We start from the raw sequence: 16,292 nt of genomic DNA on the forward strand, positions 1-16,292 counted from the left end.
TGACTCCCAAAATTGTCTGGGAGATTGAAGATAGCATCTTTGGATACTCCTTTAAGAAGCCATACCTTTTTCCAGGATTTCATGGCTGCTTGGGCCTACTGTCACTCTGTAGAGGAGCCATACAATCTTGGGTTTCCCAGAGCATTATAAAAAGAAGTTAATTTGCAGTCAGAACGAATGCTTCAAGCAGTAATATTCAAAATGCATGATGATGTAACCATACACAAATGCATATACATGCACAACAAGTCAGTACAGGTGAACTTAGAAGTTAGGCAAACAGATTATTTGAAGGAGTCCTACTGTGCTTAGCCGAGGATAACATCTTCATATGAAATAAGTTTATCCTTGTCTTAGACCAGGAGTGAGGAACGATGGCCCCTTTATGATTTGTGCACTTCAACAACTCCCAGAATTCCTGGTTGGCTCGGGAATTCTGGGAGTTGAAGTCCACAAGTCATAAAGGGGTCATCGTTCTCCACCCCTGGTCTAAGACTAATAAAAGTATCTGGATTAAATCAGTGGAAGAGAAGATAGAATGTTCCTTGACAGATTATAGTAAAGATAAATGCTTGGTAGAGAAGGATCTTCATGGCCTTGTGCAAGAAAAAGGAATATCAGGATGTATATCTATAAAAGATTAAAAAAAAACTCTGAGAGAAAAGGTACTCCCTGCATTGATCACTCACAGAAAATATACCTTGAAGTGTACCAAGCAGAATAGGAAATAGGAATAGAATCAGACCTTAAAAATCCTTGACTAACAAAATTACTTTATTCCAAGGTTTGATGGAATAAAATTTATGTTGTTGGAAGGGATTTTTGCAAGATCCTCCCTAGATTCTTGCTTTGAAGCTTTATGGAAGATCTTTATTTTACTTTACAATTCACCATATACTATATATCTTTTAAAATGTATCTTATCCAAACCATCTTTACATTTAATATATTTTCTTGGTTTCTTTCCAGTTACCATAATGTCCACGGATGGGGGTTTTGCAGGAGGAAACAGTGATGCACAGCAGTGTCTTCAGTCTTTCTGGCCTCGGGTCATGGATGAGATTCGAAACCTAACAGTGGTAAGATTTTTTTTTCATACCATCCCACAGAGAAATTGTTAATAGACCTCTTACTAGCTACGTCCATGAGCATTTAGTGATTTTTCATGTTGTGTTTTTGAAGGAGAGAAAGTTCTGACTTTTTACAATGTTACTGTAAAATTAAAAAAAAACAACCCTTAACAATCTCCTCCATGGGTTGCTAGTTACTAGAACAACTAGAGTGGGAAACTCACCCTTTTTTCCAGTAGACTCGAGGGAGGGGCTACACATGGGATATTCCGAAAGCCTGATTGGTCCAAAGACTGAGGGAAATTTCTTTTAACCTCCTCTTTTCCCTGATGGCTCCCAGTTCCTCTCAGTCTTTGGTCCAAACAACTGCTTTGGTTCCCAGTGCATCATTTGAGAGAAATAGGTAAATTTATTTATCATTCTATTTGATCCATTGGGCATTCTAAATTCCAAAGAAAGCTGCTGCCTCACAGGGACAGGGTACTCTGTCTCGCAGCGCTTCAAAGGAGAGCTAATTGGCCTTTCGCTCTCTCCTCGTGGCACTGGGAACTCCAACCAATCCCTGGAACTACGGGGGTGTTGGGCTCCTTCCAGCAGCTCTGCGGGTGAGGTGACAAAGCGGAAAGCGCTGGATTGGGCTATTAGCGCCTTTTCTCTATCTCAGCCGCGTGCCCTCCAAGGAGCCGTGGCTATTCAAACAAGCCGTGGCGAAGAGAAAGAAAGCTTTAAGGTGCGCAGGGAACCTGCGTTGGCCATTTTGGAGCATGCACGTGGAGGCGGCCATTTTGGACACTAATTGCGCCTAATTGACCATGTGACAGCCGTGGCAAGGGGGGCGTTCCACCAGGTTCGCCTGGTGCGCCAATTGCACCCCCTATTGGACCAGGATGCCTTACGCACAGTCACTCATGCGCTGGTGACGTCTCGCCTGTACTACTGCAATGCTCTCTACATGGGGCTTCCCTTGAGATGCACTCGGAGACTGCAGTTGGTCCAGAATGCGGCCGCGCGGGTGATTATGGGGAGTACTAGGTACTCCCATGTAACACCTCTCCTGCGCGAGCTGCACTGGCTTCCTGTGGTCTATCGGGTGCGTTTCAAGGTTTTGATAACGATCTTTAAAGCGCTCCATGGCACAGGACCTAGTTACCTGCGGGATCGCGTCCTGCCCTATACATCCCTACGACCAATTCGCTCGCACAGAGAGGGACTTCTCCAGGTGCCGTCCACCAAACAGTGTCGGGGGGCGGCGCCTAGGAGCAGAGCCTTCTCTGTGGCGGGCCCAGCCCTGTGGAATGACCTCCCCCCTGATATCAGGATTACCTCTGATCTCCGCTCCTTCCGTGTAAAGCTCAAGACCCACCTCTTCCAATTAGCTGGCCTGGCTCAACCATAGTTTTATCCTATTGCTCCTGACGGGTTTTTTAAATTTTGTAATTTAACTGAGGGTGTTTTAAATAGCTATTTTAATTGTATTTTTAATATATATTTTATGAGTGTTACCTCCTCCAGGTATATATGTATGTGTATGTGTTTATTTGTATTTGTATATGTATTTTATATGTATATTGTATGTGTTTTATTGTACGCCGCCCCGAGTCCGCTTGGAGAGGGTGCGGCTAACAAATTAAATTTCATTTCATTTCATAATTGCATCGCAGCCAGTGTCGGGCTGGCAATTTGTTCTCTGGCAGTCTGCTTTTCACCGGCTGGTGTCTCCCAGGCAATCCCACAGTGTCCGGACGAGTGAGTGGCCTGATGGCTGAATCACAGGCCCTAGGGGAAGCACTCAATGAGGCTGGAACAGGGGGAATGGAAGGCCCTAGAACCAAGGGCAGCAGCAGCTAAGCCGTCTGCTGCTCAACAACCATCCAGGGCAGCCCAAAGGAATGAATTGAGGCACCAGTGTGCCCTCGAAAAGGGGATTGCTAGGGCAGAACAACAAACCCTGGTCATCAGACCCACTCCCACAGCAGATCCAGGTCCCCATTAAGGCCAGGGTCTCACCAGTTGGGCTCTCCTCCCATGGGCTTCAGCCCTTCTTCTCCGTCTCCCCTGCTAGGTCTTCCAGACAAACTGGCATGGAGGTCTCTCCTCCTCCTCCCAGACCTACCCAAGGGATTCGGGAGGATGACGGGGACCATTGGAGGGTTCCTCTAGGGACTTTCTTCCTCATCACACCCTAGCTCCCCAGGGGTCCCTTGCAGACAAATATGAGGATGAATTTGAGAATTTAAATTATTGCCTGAGAGCATTAAGAGGCTGATTTCCTCAGCCATATCAGAAGGGGTTACCTCAGCTCTCAAAGAGAAGGCCCCCCTCCAGAGGATAGGGCGACCCACTCCTTTCAACAGCCAAGGGACTCTTCCTCTGTTCAGAGACAGGTCCCTACCAGGCCTCCCTCCCCTCGGTGGTTAGCGAGGGATCGGTGTTAGGCGAAGACCCTCATCAAGACATGGGGTTTTCAGAGGATGAAGGGTCTCTTCTTCCTGATCCTCCAGCCTTTTCTTTTCTCCTCCTATGTTTAAAACTCTGCTTCACAAAGCCAGAAAGACCACTAAGGTGGGGACTGGGGATCCTGCTGTCCCTCAACCCAGGGACCCTAACCTGGCCATGTTTTCCAATACAGCCAACAGTGACTTCTAGGCGTCCACTATGGCTTCGCAACTGGCAAATGGACAAGTCTAAATGGAATGTGGCGTCTGCCCCATACGCAGGGACTAATCTCTTTGGTGAATCATTAGATCCGATTCTCATTTGAGAATAAGTATAAAAAGAAGGTCCTGCCGACCAATTCCAAGAGGCTGGACAATTGGACGGCTTCTTACCGCAGACATTCATACAAGCTCCTGAACCTGAGTACCAGCAACCCAGGTACTTTCCTTATAGATCAGATACACAGCCCCAGAGATAATACTATCAGGATAGGGGCAGGTACCAAGGCCAGTCCAGGCAGCCCTTTCGCCGGGGGGCGGGGGGGGGGGCTGTCCCTTCCGTAAAGGGAAATGACTCCAACCCGAGCATTCCCATCGGCGCCTGCCTGACTCTGCGGATCAGTGGGACCAGATTACAACAGATGCCTGGGTACAAACCATGGTCAGACATGGCCTTCGTCTAGAATTTCTCTCCATGCCGCCAAACTTCTTCCGGGTGCTCCATCCCTCCTGGGATCCGAATCGTTCCCGCTTGATGTCCCAAGCCATACAACACCTGCTAGACATTCAAGCAGTGGAACTGGTCCCGGTAATGGAACACGGCTTGGGACACTATTCCAATCTATTCGTTGTCCCGAAAAGCTCGTGGGGATGGAGAGCCATTCTGTACCTCAAACGCCTGAACCAATTTCTAGTATACAAGTCCTTCAAAATGTCCTCCCTGGGATCTATTCTTCAGGGAATCAGGCGTGGAGATTACCTAGCATCAGTGGATCTAACGGAGGCATACCTCCACATCCCGATCCTGCCCGCCCATCGCAGATACCTTCAGTTTTCCCACAAGGGACACCACTTTCAATACAGGGCTCTCCCCTTCGGCCTAGCCTCAGCACCGCACACGTTCACGAAAGTCTTGGCGGCATTGGCGGCTCACCTCTGCTCTGTTCCGATGAGACTCCACTGCTACCACATCACTGTATTTGCACTTACAGCAAGTTGCCAATCCCCCTAATCTGTGTGGTTGCTTAACAACCACAAGTAGGAGAGCTGAGATTGCAGTCATTGAATGAAGCAGTCACGTGAGCATCTCATTAATGACCGCTCCATTCAACAACTGAGATTCCAGTCCCAGTTGTTGTCGTAAATCAAAAGACTGCTACCTCTGTTCCACGTTGATTGGTTCATGGTCTTCTGTGCTGCTGACAGATTTGTGTAGGATGGGACTGTCTCTAGAGTTCTGCAGCTTCCATCCCACGGCTTGAATATTGAACTCTTCAGAGGAAAAAAAAGACAAAGAAAAGCCAGGCTAGCATCTAATTGCAGGGGAGAGAACTAAATAATATCTATTAAATCCTCCTCCGCGAAGCACTACTGATTTTGTCAAGCTTTATTTAAAATGCTTGCGTGAGGCTAAAAATAAGCAACTGGAACTTTTCAATGTGGGGACTCTTAACAAGACTTGGTAAGAGAATTGCATCTCCACATCATTAACCGTAGTCCAATTTAATTTATTTATTTATTTATTTATTATTCACATTTATAGACCGCCCCCTCTCCCGAAAGGGACTCGGGGCGGTGTACAGTCATTAAAATGCGTTATAAAATACATACATAAAACAGTTAAATAATTAAATACGTAGGTGAAGGAGGTTGTAAGACTATATAGAATAATAAATATAGTACATTAAAAGCTTATTAAAACCCCAAACCCAATTAAAATGAATAAATCCCCGGGAGGTAAAACTAAGAAAGTGCCAGGCCAGCTGATTGAAATAGGTGAGTCTTTAACTTTTGCCGGAAGGAACGGAGGTCGGTGGTAGTTCGAATGTCTGGGGGGAGGTCATTCCAGAGGGTTGGGCCCATCACAGAGAAGGATCTACTCCTAGGTGTCGCCCGCTGGCATTGCCTAGCAGACGGCACCAGGAGGAGCCCCTCTCTGTGTGAGCGGATAGGTCGCAGGGACGTGTGTGGTAGGATGCGATCCTGCAGATACCTAGGTCCTATGCCATGGAGCGCTTTAAAGATGGTAATCAATACCTTGAAACGCACCCGAAAGGCCACAGGTAGCCAGTGCAGCTCGCGCAGGAGAGGTGTTACGTGGGAGTAACGAGTACTTCCCATAATAACCCGCGCGGCTGCGTTCTGAACTAGCTGCAGTCTCCGGATGCGTCCCAAGGGAAGCCCCATGTAGAGAGCATTGCAGTAGTCCAGGCGAGACGTCACTAGCGCATGAGTGACCGTGCGCAGGGCACTCCGGTCCAGTAGGGGGCGCAATTGGCGCACCAGGCGAACCTGGTGGAACGCCCCCCTTGCCACGGCTGCCACATGGTCCTCCATTGACAGCCGGGCATCGAGGAGGATGCCCAAATTGCGCGCCCGCTCCACAGGGGACAGCTGTTCGCCCCCTATGGCCAGCGATGGGGTCAGCTGGCTGAACCGAGGCACCGGTACCCACAGCCACTCAGTCTTGGAAGGGTTGAGTTTCAACATATCCCCCCCCCCACCACCACTTTCCAGCATTTTAAATGCTTTCATTTAAAAATAAATAAATATTAAAATCTCAGAACCGGGCACAAAACTAGCTTGCTAACAGAAAAGCTTTTGTATTTTCATTTGACACTTGGAGCCTAGTAGAGAACATAAAAAGTAGAATTAATTACTCTGATCGCTTGGTTCCCACAGGTTTACCACATGGAAGCTTAGAATAGAATGGAATAGAGTAGAATAGAATTCTTTATTGGCCAAGTGTGATTGGACACACAAGGAATTTGTCTTTGGTGCATATGTTCTCAGTGTACATAAAAAGACAAGATACATTCATCAAGAATCATAAGGTACGACATTTAATGATAGTCATGGGGTACAAAAAAGCAATCAGGAAACAATATCAATATAAATTGTAAGGATATAAGCAACATAGTTACAGTCCTGCAATCATAAGTGGGAGGAGATGGGTGATAGGAACAATGAGAAGACTAACAAGAGTAATGCAGACTTAGTAAATAGTTTGACAGTGTTGAGGGAATTATTTGTTTAGGAGAGTGATGGTGTTTGGGAAAAAACTGTTCTTGTGTCTAGTTGTCTTGGTGTGTAATGCTCTATAGCATCCTTTTGAGGGTAGGAGTTGCAACAATTTATGTCCAGGATGTGAGGGGTCTGTAAATGTTTTCACAGCCCTCTTTTTTTTTATCTTCAATTTTATTAACAAACATATAAAATACACATACAAAACTTAGACGGACACCACATTTACACAATGCAATACAAACAGGAGCTTCCTGTTCTTTCTAATAGCAATTATCAATCGATAGTGCTCACCTTATATTATTTCCCATTCAATTGTATTTCATTTGAGTTTCACCATTCTTAACTCTCTTATTTTATAACTATTATTTTTGAGTTTTGTTATATTCCTTCATCGATTCTTGTTTCTTTCCTCCATCCACCTATGCCATTTATCCCATATCTGGTAGAATTCTGATTCTTCTTTTCCCTGAATTTCTTTAGTTAGTTTGTCCATTTCAGCACAATCCATAACCTTTCTTATTATTTCATCTTCACTTGGAGTTAGTTTGTTTTTCCATTTCTGGGCAAAGGCAATTCTTGCCCACAGCCCTCTTTTTGACTCATGCAGTATACAGGTCCTCAATGGAAGGCAGGTTGGTAGCAATGGTTTTTTTCTGCAGTTCTGATTCTCCTCTGAAGTCTGTGTCTGTCCTGTTGGGTTGCAGAGTCAAACCAGACAGTTATGGAGGTGCAGATGACAGAGTCAATAATTCCTCTGTAGGACAGAATCAGCAGCTCTTTGGGCAGTTTGAGCTTCCTGAGTTGGTGCAGAAAGAACATTCTTTGTTGTGCTTTTTTGATGGCGTTTTTTGATGTTAGGTGTCCATTTTAGGTCTTGAGATATGATAGAAGCTAGACATTTGAAGGTGGTCTCTACTGTTGATACTGTGGTGTCTACTATTGTAAGAGGTGGTAGTATGGGAGGGTTTCTCCTAAAGTCTATCACAATTTTTACGGTTTTGAGTGTGTTCAGTTCCAGATTGTTCCGGTCGCACCACGAGGCTAGTTGTTCAACCAACCTAAGATTTTGGCTATGCATAGTCAAAAGAGTTACTCTGCAATCTTCCAGGGAAGGGCAGCTTTTTAAAATTTTAAGCATTCTTGTGTATGAAACAATGAACTATACTTAATTAAGTACAATCTTGAATACAGAGCCGTAACCTTTCTGCTTAGAGCTATGGGAAAAAGTTATTTACCACAAAAGGGTGGGGGGGAGCACACTTTATCTGCTGCTATCTTGCTTGTAACTAGTGCTGAAATTATGTCTTGAATTTAGATTTTGTGTGTGTGTGCGTGTGTGTTTGTGTTTATAATCCTGTCTTCTGTTGTAGCTGTGCCAAGTGATCAGCAAGAGTACAGAAGTTCAGGTTCCCTTTCATTTGCAGTGACCTCAGTGTTCATTGTTGAGCTGCGTGTAATCCATACAAGAGATGTGCACTTAGTTGAATATCTGATCTGACTGAGACATGCATTCTTGGCTGCTGCGCTGAGAATAAGGGAACACCTTGTATTTCTTAGAGCAATCGTTTCCTACTTCGCCTAGTGTTCTCTTGCAGACTGACTCGTCTTCCCTAGAAACTCCTGCACAAGAGAGGTTTCTTTTATGGGGCTGGGACTACGTAGCACTTCCCCTGCTTCCTCTCATCTTGCAGTCACCTCATAGAAAGGAGCATCCTGAAGGTTGCAGACATCATCTGTTTTTGTGTGTGGGAGGGTGCCTTGTAATTGTTCTTTACAATTCAATATTTTCAGCTCAGGCATTTGTCAGGCATGTGGCCTTCCACTCCCAAAATACTCTGCCACCATAGCTGTTGCTGAAAAGTTGTGGTTAACAAAAGAATCCCAGCCCCTGTTCTAAATGTCCCAACAACATGGAACCGCCAGATCTGCTTCGATTACTTGGAGGAAATATCGTTGGGCTACACTGAATTAGCAATGAACCAGAATTCTCGCAACAGGAGCTTGATGGAGTTGCTGACACAGGGTGGTGTTATTTCTAGCCTTGTGGGTTTTTTGTTTGTTTGTTTCTGCTAGTGGAGCAAATAGCTGCCTTCCCCACCCATCTCAGATTTCAGAGCCCAAGGAGAATGCTCAGCTCAGGTGCTTCTGCCACACCTTTTCCTGCAGGCTGTCGTCTTTATGCCCCCCCCACCCCCCCAAGCTTTGGGAAGTATAGACTCTTGGCGAGTACAAAATCTTGTTGCTGTCAAGAATGAGGAAATACAAATATCTCTAGCTGACGCTATTTTAATTTCTAGGGAGACGCAGTGGCTCAGTGGCTAAGACGCTGAGCTTGTCAATCAGAAGGTTGGCAGTTCAGCGGTTTGAATCCCTGGCGCCACATAATGGAGTGAGCTCCCATTACTTGTCCCAGCTTCTGCCAATCTAGCAGTTCGGAAGCCAGTAAAAAATGCAAGTAGAAAAATAGGCACCATCTTTGGTGGGAAGGTAACAGCGTTCTGTGCACCTTCCGGAGTTGAGTCATGCCAGCCACATGACCACAGAGACGTCTTCGGACAGCGCTGGCTCTTTGACTTTGAAATGGAGATGAGCACCGCCCTTAGAGTCAGGAACAACTAGCACATATGTGCACGGGGAACATTTACCTTTAATTTCTAGGGCTGGATCAGGGTTCGAAATGGTTTTTTTTTAAAGCCTACCTCAAAGTTAGGTTTTCTATGTCTCTTTAAAATGCCCAACACTCTAATATGACCTTCGCTACCTGTTAATTTTTACTGAAGTGGTCCTTGTTAAAAACAAAAATGGTAAGAACCAAGCTCTTCCTTCTGATGCTCTTGTATATTTTCACCGCTAAATGCAAAGGCCAAGAATGGCTACAAATACAAGGTGGTGGGAAGACTGGCTTTTAATCCCTTCTTAGAATACACTTGCAAAAGGAAAAGAAGCCTAAGTGAGCTCAAACTGGCAAATATCCTTCTGATCCTACCCTCATTTTAGTTATTCTGGGAGTGGTTTAAAGAGGGAACTGAACTTTATTGTATTTTGATTCTGGTCTGTTTATATTACTTAAGTATGGTATGTCTAGTTTAATGAAAAGAAGGACTAGGGGAGACATGATAGGAGTCTTCCAAAATCTCAGGGGCTGCCACAAAGAAGAGGGAGTCAAGCTATTCTCCAAAGTACCTGAAGGGAGGACAAGAAGCAACAGATGAAACTGATCAAGGAGAGAAGCAATTTAGAATTAAGCAGGAATTTCCTGACAGTTAGAACAAATAATCAGTGGAACAACTTGCCTCTAGAAGTTGTGACTGGACATTTTTAATAAGATGTTGGATATCCATTTGTCTGAAGTGGTGTAGGGTTTCCTGCCTAAGCAGGGGGTTGGACTAGAAGACCTCCAAGATCCCTTCCAACTCTGTTATTCTATTCTAAGTGAGGTTTCTTCAGTCGGGAGGAACAGGCTAGCCATATGCCAATTACCTTGGTAATTATCAGTAAAAAAAGCACTTGCTTTTTCTGTGTGCCTGATATTTACCCACAGGCTTTTGGAATGTTTTTCTTCTTCTAATATTTAGGGAGAAAATGGGCAGAATGTTATTTGTTCAAGCATGATTGAATCTGTAGTATCAGACCTTGGGTTATGCTACATATTTTCATTCTGGGGAAAGAGAAAGATTGAAATTTTAATTGCACAGATTGGTCTGTGGGACATGAAGGTTCCTGAGCTGGTACAGGGGCTTGAAGGTTTACCTAATTTGGGAAAAGAATGACAAGGAATTGTCAAGAGAAGTTTGTTTAGCTGGATGGTTGCCACCGTATAGTTCAATAGATTTCAATGTAAAACAGACTTCGGGTTGAACATCCATGGAAACCATGACCAATCTATCTGGTTGTGTATTTACCCAAGCATCCCCGGAGAATTTGGTTGTGTTGCAGCAAATCATGCTGTTGTTCTTTGTAGTCCTGAGGTCCACTTGCCTAACTGTAACAATGGATCACTAATGAAAAAGATTGACCCAGGAGACTTTATCATATCTTGGGAAGGTTTCTGCAATATCCCCCACCATAACAGTTGGACAGCTGTCTCACCCTTTACTGATTGTAGGTTTTGGGGAATAATGTCAGATTTCTCTTATGTTACTCTCTGCAGAAAGACTTCAGAGTTCAAGAGCTCCCATTGGCACGCATTAAGAAGATCATGAAACTAGATGAAGATGTGAAGGTAAACTTTATGGCACTTAACATGTAAACCTCTAACATTTGTTCTAAGTATATTGGACTTCCCTGCATGCTTTCTTGGAGGCGGTCTTTTTATTTTCAAATTAGAAACTAAACATAGACTGGCTTGGAGTTGAATGGAAACTTATGACGCAGCACAGGCTGTTGTGTTGATACTGCCATGAGAGACGTTGTGGCAAATGAGGGTGGGCAATGGCAGCTGGTGGGGAGGGAGGGAGATAGGTGGGGTACCAAGTGAAGATTACATTTTGGTTTGAAGAGAGTAAATTTCCATTTTTAAGTTGATTGTCCATGTTTCACTTTTCCAGTTTGATTGTCCATTTGTTTTCTGGAAAGGAAGGAGTTGCTTTCTCCTTATTTTCTCTCTCTCTGAATATATGTGCCAAATGGAAAGTTTTGCAATATAGCAATAGCATTTAGACTTACCGTATATACCGCTTTACAGTGTTTTACAGACCTCTCTAAGCAGTTTACAGATTAGCACATTGCCCCCAACAATCTGGGTCCTCAATTTTACCGACCTCGGAAGAATGGAAAGCTGAGTCAACCTTGAGCCTGGTGAGACTCGAAGTGCTGGCAGCCGGCAGTCAGCGGAAGTAGCCTGCAGTACCGTATTCTAAATACTGCGCCACCAGGCTCATATAACTGAAAAGCAATGTGGCGTGCTAGGTGGACATGCTGTTATATGCTATTAAAATTAGAACTATGGACATTGTTTAAATCATAGCTGAGGAATTGCTGGTTTGAGCAGAAGCGCCACTAGTCATTACAAGTGCCAGGACTGGTGAGATCCCCTAAGAAGTCTACAATAAGGGCATTCTTTGGTTGGTGCTACTCCCAGCAACTGACATTCCATAGTAAACAAGTTTCTAATTGTAGATTGACCTTGATATCCATTTCTGAATATAAGTAAACTCCTTTAAAACCTTCTAGTGTCCATCACACCGTTGCCATGGAGGCGTGTCTTCAGAATTTAATTTCAGTCAGTGAGCTAGCAGGCTAGAATGACCCATTCTGGACTCTCCCGTTGATACCACGGAGAAGCCATACTTTACTTGATCTTACACTTTAACCTGTAACAGCAAACCTAGTCCTGTTTCCCTTCCTTCACTCGCTCTCTCCCTTTCTCTCCTCTCCACCCCCTCCCATTCTTAGTACCAGGATTAGGTTTCTCCAGGCTGACTGTAGTTCTCACAGAATGGGAATAGGGTCACTGAAACTGACCCCCATTGCAAAAGTGAAAATCTTCATTGGTTTGGAGCAGGGCACTTTTCAAATTGTTCCAGTTGATAAAAACAGATTCACCTGACAGGCACATTTTATAGTGATTTTTTAAAAAAAAAGTCTTGGTCTGTATGCCCCTCTTAACTTTCTGTGCAAATGACCTATGGTTCATTGGAACAATTTATCCCCTTTTGTGTAGACATTGCATCTGATTGCATGGACCATTCTTCAGCCTTGCAGTAGAAGCTGTAGCTTCTCTTCCTCAACAGGCAAATGCTGGAAAACCGAGTAATGTTTGCTCTGTTCCTTTTAGAAGAAGGATTTCAGAATTGCCCAGGCTTTGCATGTAGACCAAGCTGTCTGGGAAGTAATCTGTGTGTAAAATATTGTCCTATTTCTAAGGAATTACAGATTGAGTCAGGGTGGATTTCAAAGGCTGCCCATGTTTAATGTCTACCCTTCAGTGCAAAACTAATTCTTCAAAGAGGTTCCTTAAAACAGGTTTCTTAAAATACCAGATGAAATCATTTTCACTCCCATCTTAAAACCTAAGGGACGAACATTTAGTCCATTATTTCATTAAAAATATTTTGTTCAAAAGGTTCTGTGAGCACTTAAAAATAATGGACAGTAGACTTTTTTTAAAAATGAGAATAGATACAAAAATCTTAGATGCTTAGTACAATCTTACTTTATTCACTAGAGAAAATGCTTCTCCTGAAAAGCATCTGCAAACAAGGTTCACCATGCTTAATACTGCAGAATGGTGGTATTACTTCATAAGTATATTTCACTGATTAAAATTCCAGGATCAGATAATGACAGCATTATTTGTTGTACTTGGGATTGTAGCTTGAGGAGAACAGGAAGTTCACCAAGGCCAGCAATGCAATCAAAATTAAGGGAGATATTTCCTGTGTCAGAGAGGAAGAAGCTGGCTAGTCTTTGCCAAAGGCTTGGAACATGTCATGCTCGCTCTTATTTGGAAATTGTGGAGAATATTTGTAGCTTGGGTTGTAGATTTAGGCAGAGGATGTCCTCCCAGCTTGCTGCTTGGCTCCTGGACGTTTAGTTACCAAACTAGGTGACAGTCACAAGACCACCCAGGACCTATATAGACGAAGACGACACTTCAGCCAAAACTCCTATTATCTAGTTTGGTAAGAACAGAGGTTTGTCCAGGAGCCAAGGAGAAACCTCTGCGCTGTTCTTCCTTCCCTCCCTCCCTCCCTCCCTCCCTCCCTCCCTCCCTCCCTCCCTCCCTCCCTCCCTCCCTCCCTTCCTTCCTTCCTTCCTTCCTTTCCTATTTAGGTGTAGCATAATGCTATATGCTTGTTCTTAAATGCAAGACATGCACATTTGTCTTCTCTGTCGTTTTCTTGGGCTCGAGGTGAGGCCCCAGAAGTGAAGCCCTTTCATATTTCTATCCCTTGAGGTTCAAAGTCTTGAATTCTCTGGCTGGGAAATGGCATGTTTCCATCCTAACATATCTGGAAGGCAACCTCTGACAAGGTGGCAAAACCTGGGGAATTTCCAAGTAAAATTCCCAATTAATCCAAAACACTCAGCAAGTAGCCTCAAACTAACCTCTAATTCTGTCTATCCAACCTTTTGGGGTTGCTTTGAGAACCAAAGGGATAACTTCCATATGCTTCATTCTGATCTTCTTGGAAGATAAAGTAATTTATACTTTATTTTCCAAGATAAATAAGTTATAATAGCTCTCATTCATTTCAAAGGAAGTTTTGCATTTTGGGGGGATGGGATGGGGTGGGGGGTAGTGCAGGGTCCTGCAATTGTATTGTTTTAATACAGTTAGTAGGTTAAATGCACCTTCATTTCTGTAGATGATCAGTGCAGAAGCTCCTGTTCTGTTCGCCAAGGCTGCTCAGATATTTATCACGGAGTTGACACTACGAGCTTGGATACACACCGAAGACAACAAACGCAGGACTTTGCAGGTAAAGAACTGCTCATCATGCTGGCTTTATTCTGTCTCCTTTACTTTTTGCCTGTTCCTGCTTTAGGGGTGGAGCCTAGATTAAAGCAAGAATAGATTGAAGCGAGATCTTTATTAGCCAGTCTTGGTATGCAAAGGCCTGATGATAGCATCTCCTTTGCAAAGCCAGTTGACAGTAAGAAGCATCTAACAGGAGCTTAACTCTTATTTCAGTTTCTATTTCTAGGTCTCTGCAGACACATGTCCAGCATCCCATAAGGGGAAAGGATGGAGCAGTGGCGACCAGCTATGTCTTTTTTGAGCATTGCCTTCAATATTCATTTAGGGCATATTTGAAACAAACACTGAATTGCTCTAGAAGAGGCATAGGTGACATTTTTGTACCAGGAGGATTCCGTCCCCTTCTTTCTTTCTTTCTTTCTTTCTTTCTTTCTTTCTTTCTTTCTTTCTTTCTTTCTTTCTTTCTTTCTTTCTTCCTTCCTTCCTTCCTTCCTTCCTTCCTTCCTTCCTTCCTTCCTTCCTTCCTTCCTTCCTTCCTTCCTTCCTTCCTTCCTTCCTTCCTTCCCTCCCTCCCTCCCTCCCTCTCTCCCCTCCCCTCCCCTCCCCTCCCCTCCCCTCCCCTCCCTTCTTTCTCTTGCTCTCTCTCTTGCTCTCCCTCCCTCCCTCTCTAACATGTCAGTTTCAAGAGATGTGGTAGTGATGCTTCTGAAGGGGGCATGGAAGGGGTTTGTGTGTGTGTTTTATCAAACGTTTCCTGTGACTTATTTGCAAAAGTTGAATATCATGTATGTATGTATGTATTTTTGTGCCACCCATCTCCTGTAACGTGACTACTGAAAAGATTGCACAATATAGGGGTAAAGCTTGTTTTAACTTGTTTTAATTTTTATAATTTTAGTCCATCTTTATAATCACTGAGAATTTGTTTTATCTTGATATAAGCGGCTCAGAGTCGCCTCAACCGTGAGATGGTTGGCAAATAAATTTGATAAATGAATAAATACTGAAAAAAATGGCACTGGCCATGTGCTCTGGGACAAGATGCTCCTGAGGCATAGAAACAGAAAGAATAAGAAACTAAGAGCCGTATGCTACCCCATGGTGAATCCTGGATGATCTGGGGTTGCTCCTACTGCTCTAGAAATGTATATTATTTGGTGTGTGTGTGTGTATGTATGTACTGACGGACGGACACACACACACACACACACACACACACACACCCCTATATCAATATGGATTCCATCAGCCCGACCCTTTCTAAACAAGTTCAGGGGAGAATTCTGGAAGCAATCCAGCATACTGAGTCTTGATTTCTTGTAAATTTCACTACTGTGAAAGAGGCAGGACAAGGTGGGCGTCTTTTGAGTTGCACTGACTTGTATCACTTAAACTAACTTTCCCCTTAACTGAGATTTAGACAAGAAAATCTCTGTGCCCTAAGCTACCAAAGCCTCCAGACCGTGATTTAACACAACGCTAGCCAACTATTGATAAAGTCACGATTACTAGAAAACTCGTCCATCCTCCTGTCTTCTGATTTTTATACACTTTAGATTTTGTTGCATTATACGCTGATTCACTTGCTCACCTCCTGAATATATCTCTTCCCACTTTTTCTCTTCTCCCCTTGCACTTTCCAAACATGTTCACCACTTAGCCTGTGCCTCTTTTGTCTTATCTAACTGATAGCGGAGCACTGAAGCCACCCGGTTACTGTTTATTCCTCTGCCCCCAAAACCTCTAGCACTTTGCAAGTCAGCAAACATCTACAGGAGGAGAGGAAAAAGCCTACATTCCAGTATGTCACCATTGCAGCAGTCCTGGTGGACTATTTTAGCTCAGCAAATCTTGCAAGTTGACAATCCTCCCTTTTTTCTTTTAACCAACATACTCAAATTTGCTTCTCTTGAGCTAGATTGTGAAACACGTTGCAGGATGGATTGTGTTCAATGCAGTGTTTTTCAAACTTGGCAACTTTCAACTGTGTGAATTTCAACTCCCAGAATTCCCCAGTATGCTGACTTGAAAATTCTGGGAGTTGAAGTTCACGTGTCTTAAAAGTTTAAAGAATATTGGTCTTTTTCATGCCACACGCTTAGGAAAACCTTGCTTTCT

At 43.9% G+C, this 16,292-nt stretch overlaps 1 protein-coding gene across 2 annotated transcripts in view; it reads left to right on the forward strand.

The window, feature by feature from the left end:
- Positions 1–16,292, forward strand: part of NFYC (nuclear transcription factor Y subunit gamma) — a 62,176-nt gene that overhangs the window by 28,327 nt on the left and 17,557 nt on the right. For both annotated transcript variants that reach the window (XM_081962662.1, XM_081962663.1), the window contains exons 2-4: positions 970–1,079; positions 10,902–10,973; positions 14,062–14,175. In XM_081962662.1, coding sequence (XP_081818788.1) covers positions 978–1,079; positions 10,902–10,973; positions 14,062–14,175 — 288 coding nt within the window. In that variant the 5' untranslated portion in view covers positions 970–977. The remainder of the gene's footprint in view (positions 1–969; positions 1,080–10,901; positions 10,974–14,061; positions 14,176–16,292) is intronic.

This window comes from Natrix helvetica (assembly GCF_964273705.1).
Source record: "Natrix helvetica genome assembly, chromosome: 9".
Classification (NCBI taxonomy): Eukaryota; Metazoa; Chordata; class Lepidosauria; order Squamata; family Natricidae; genus Natrix; species Natrix helvetica.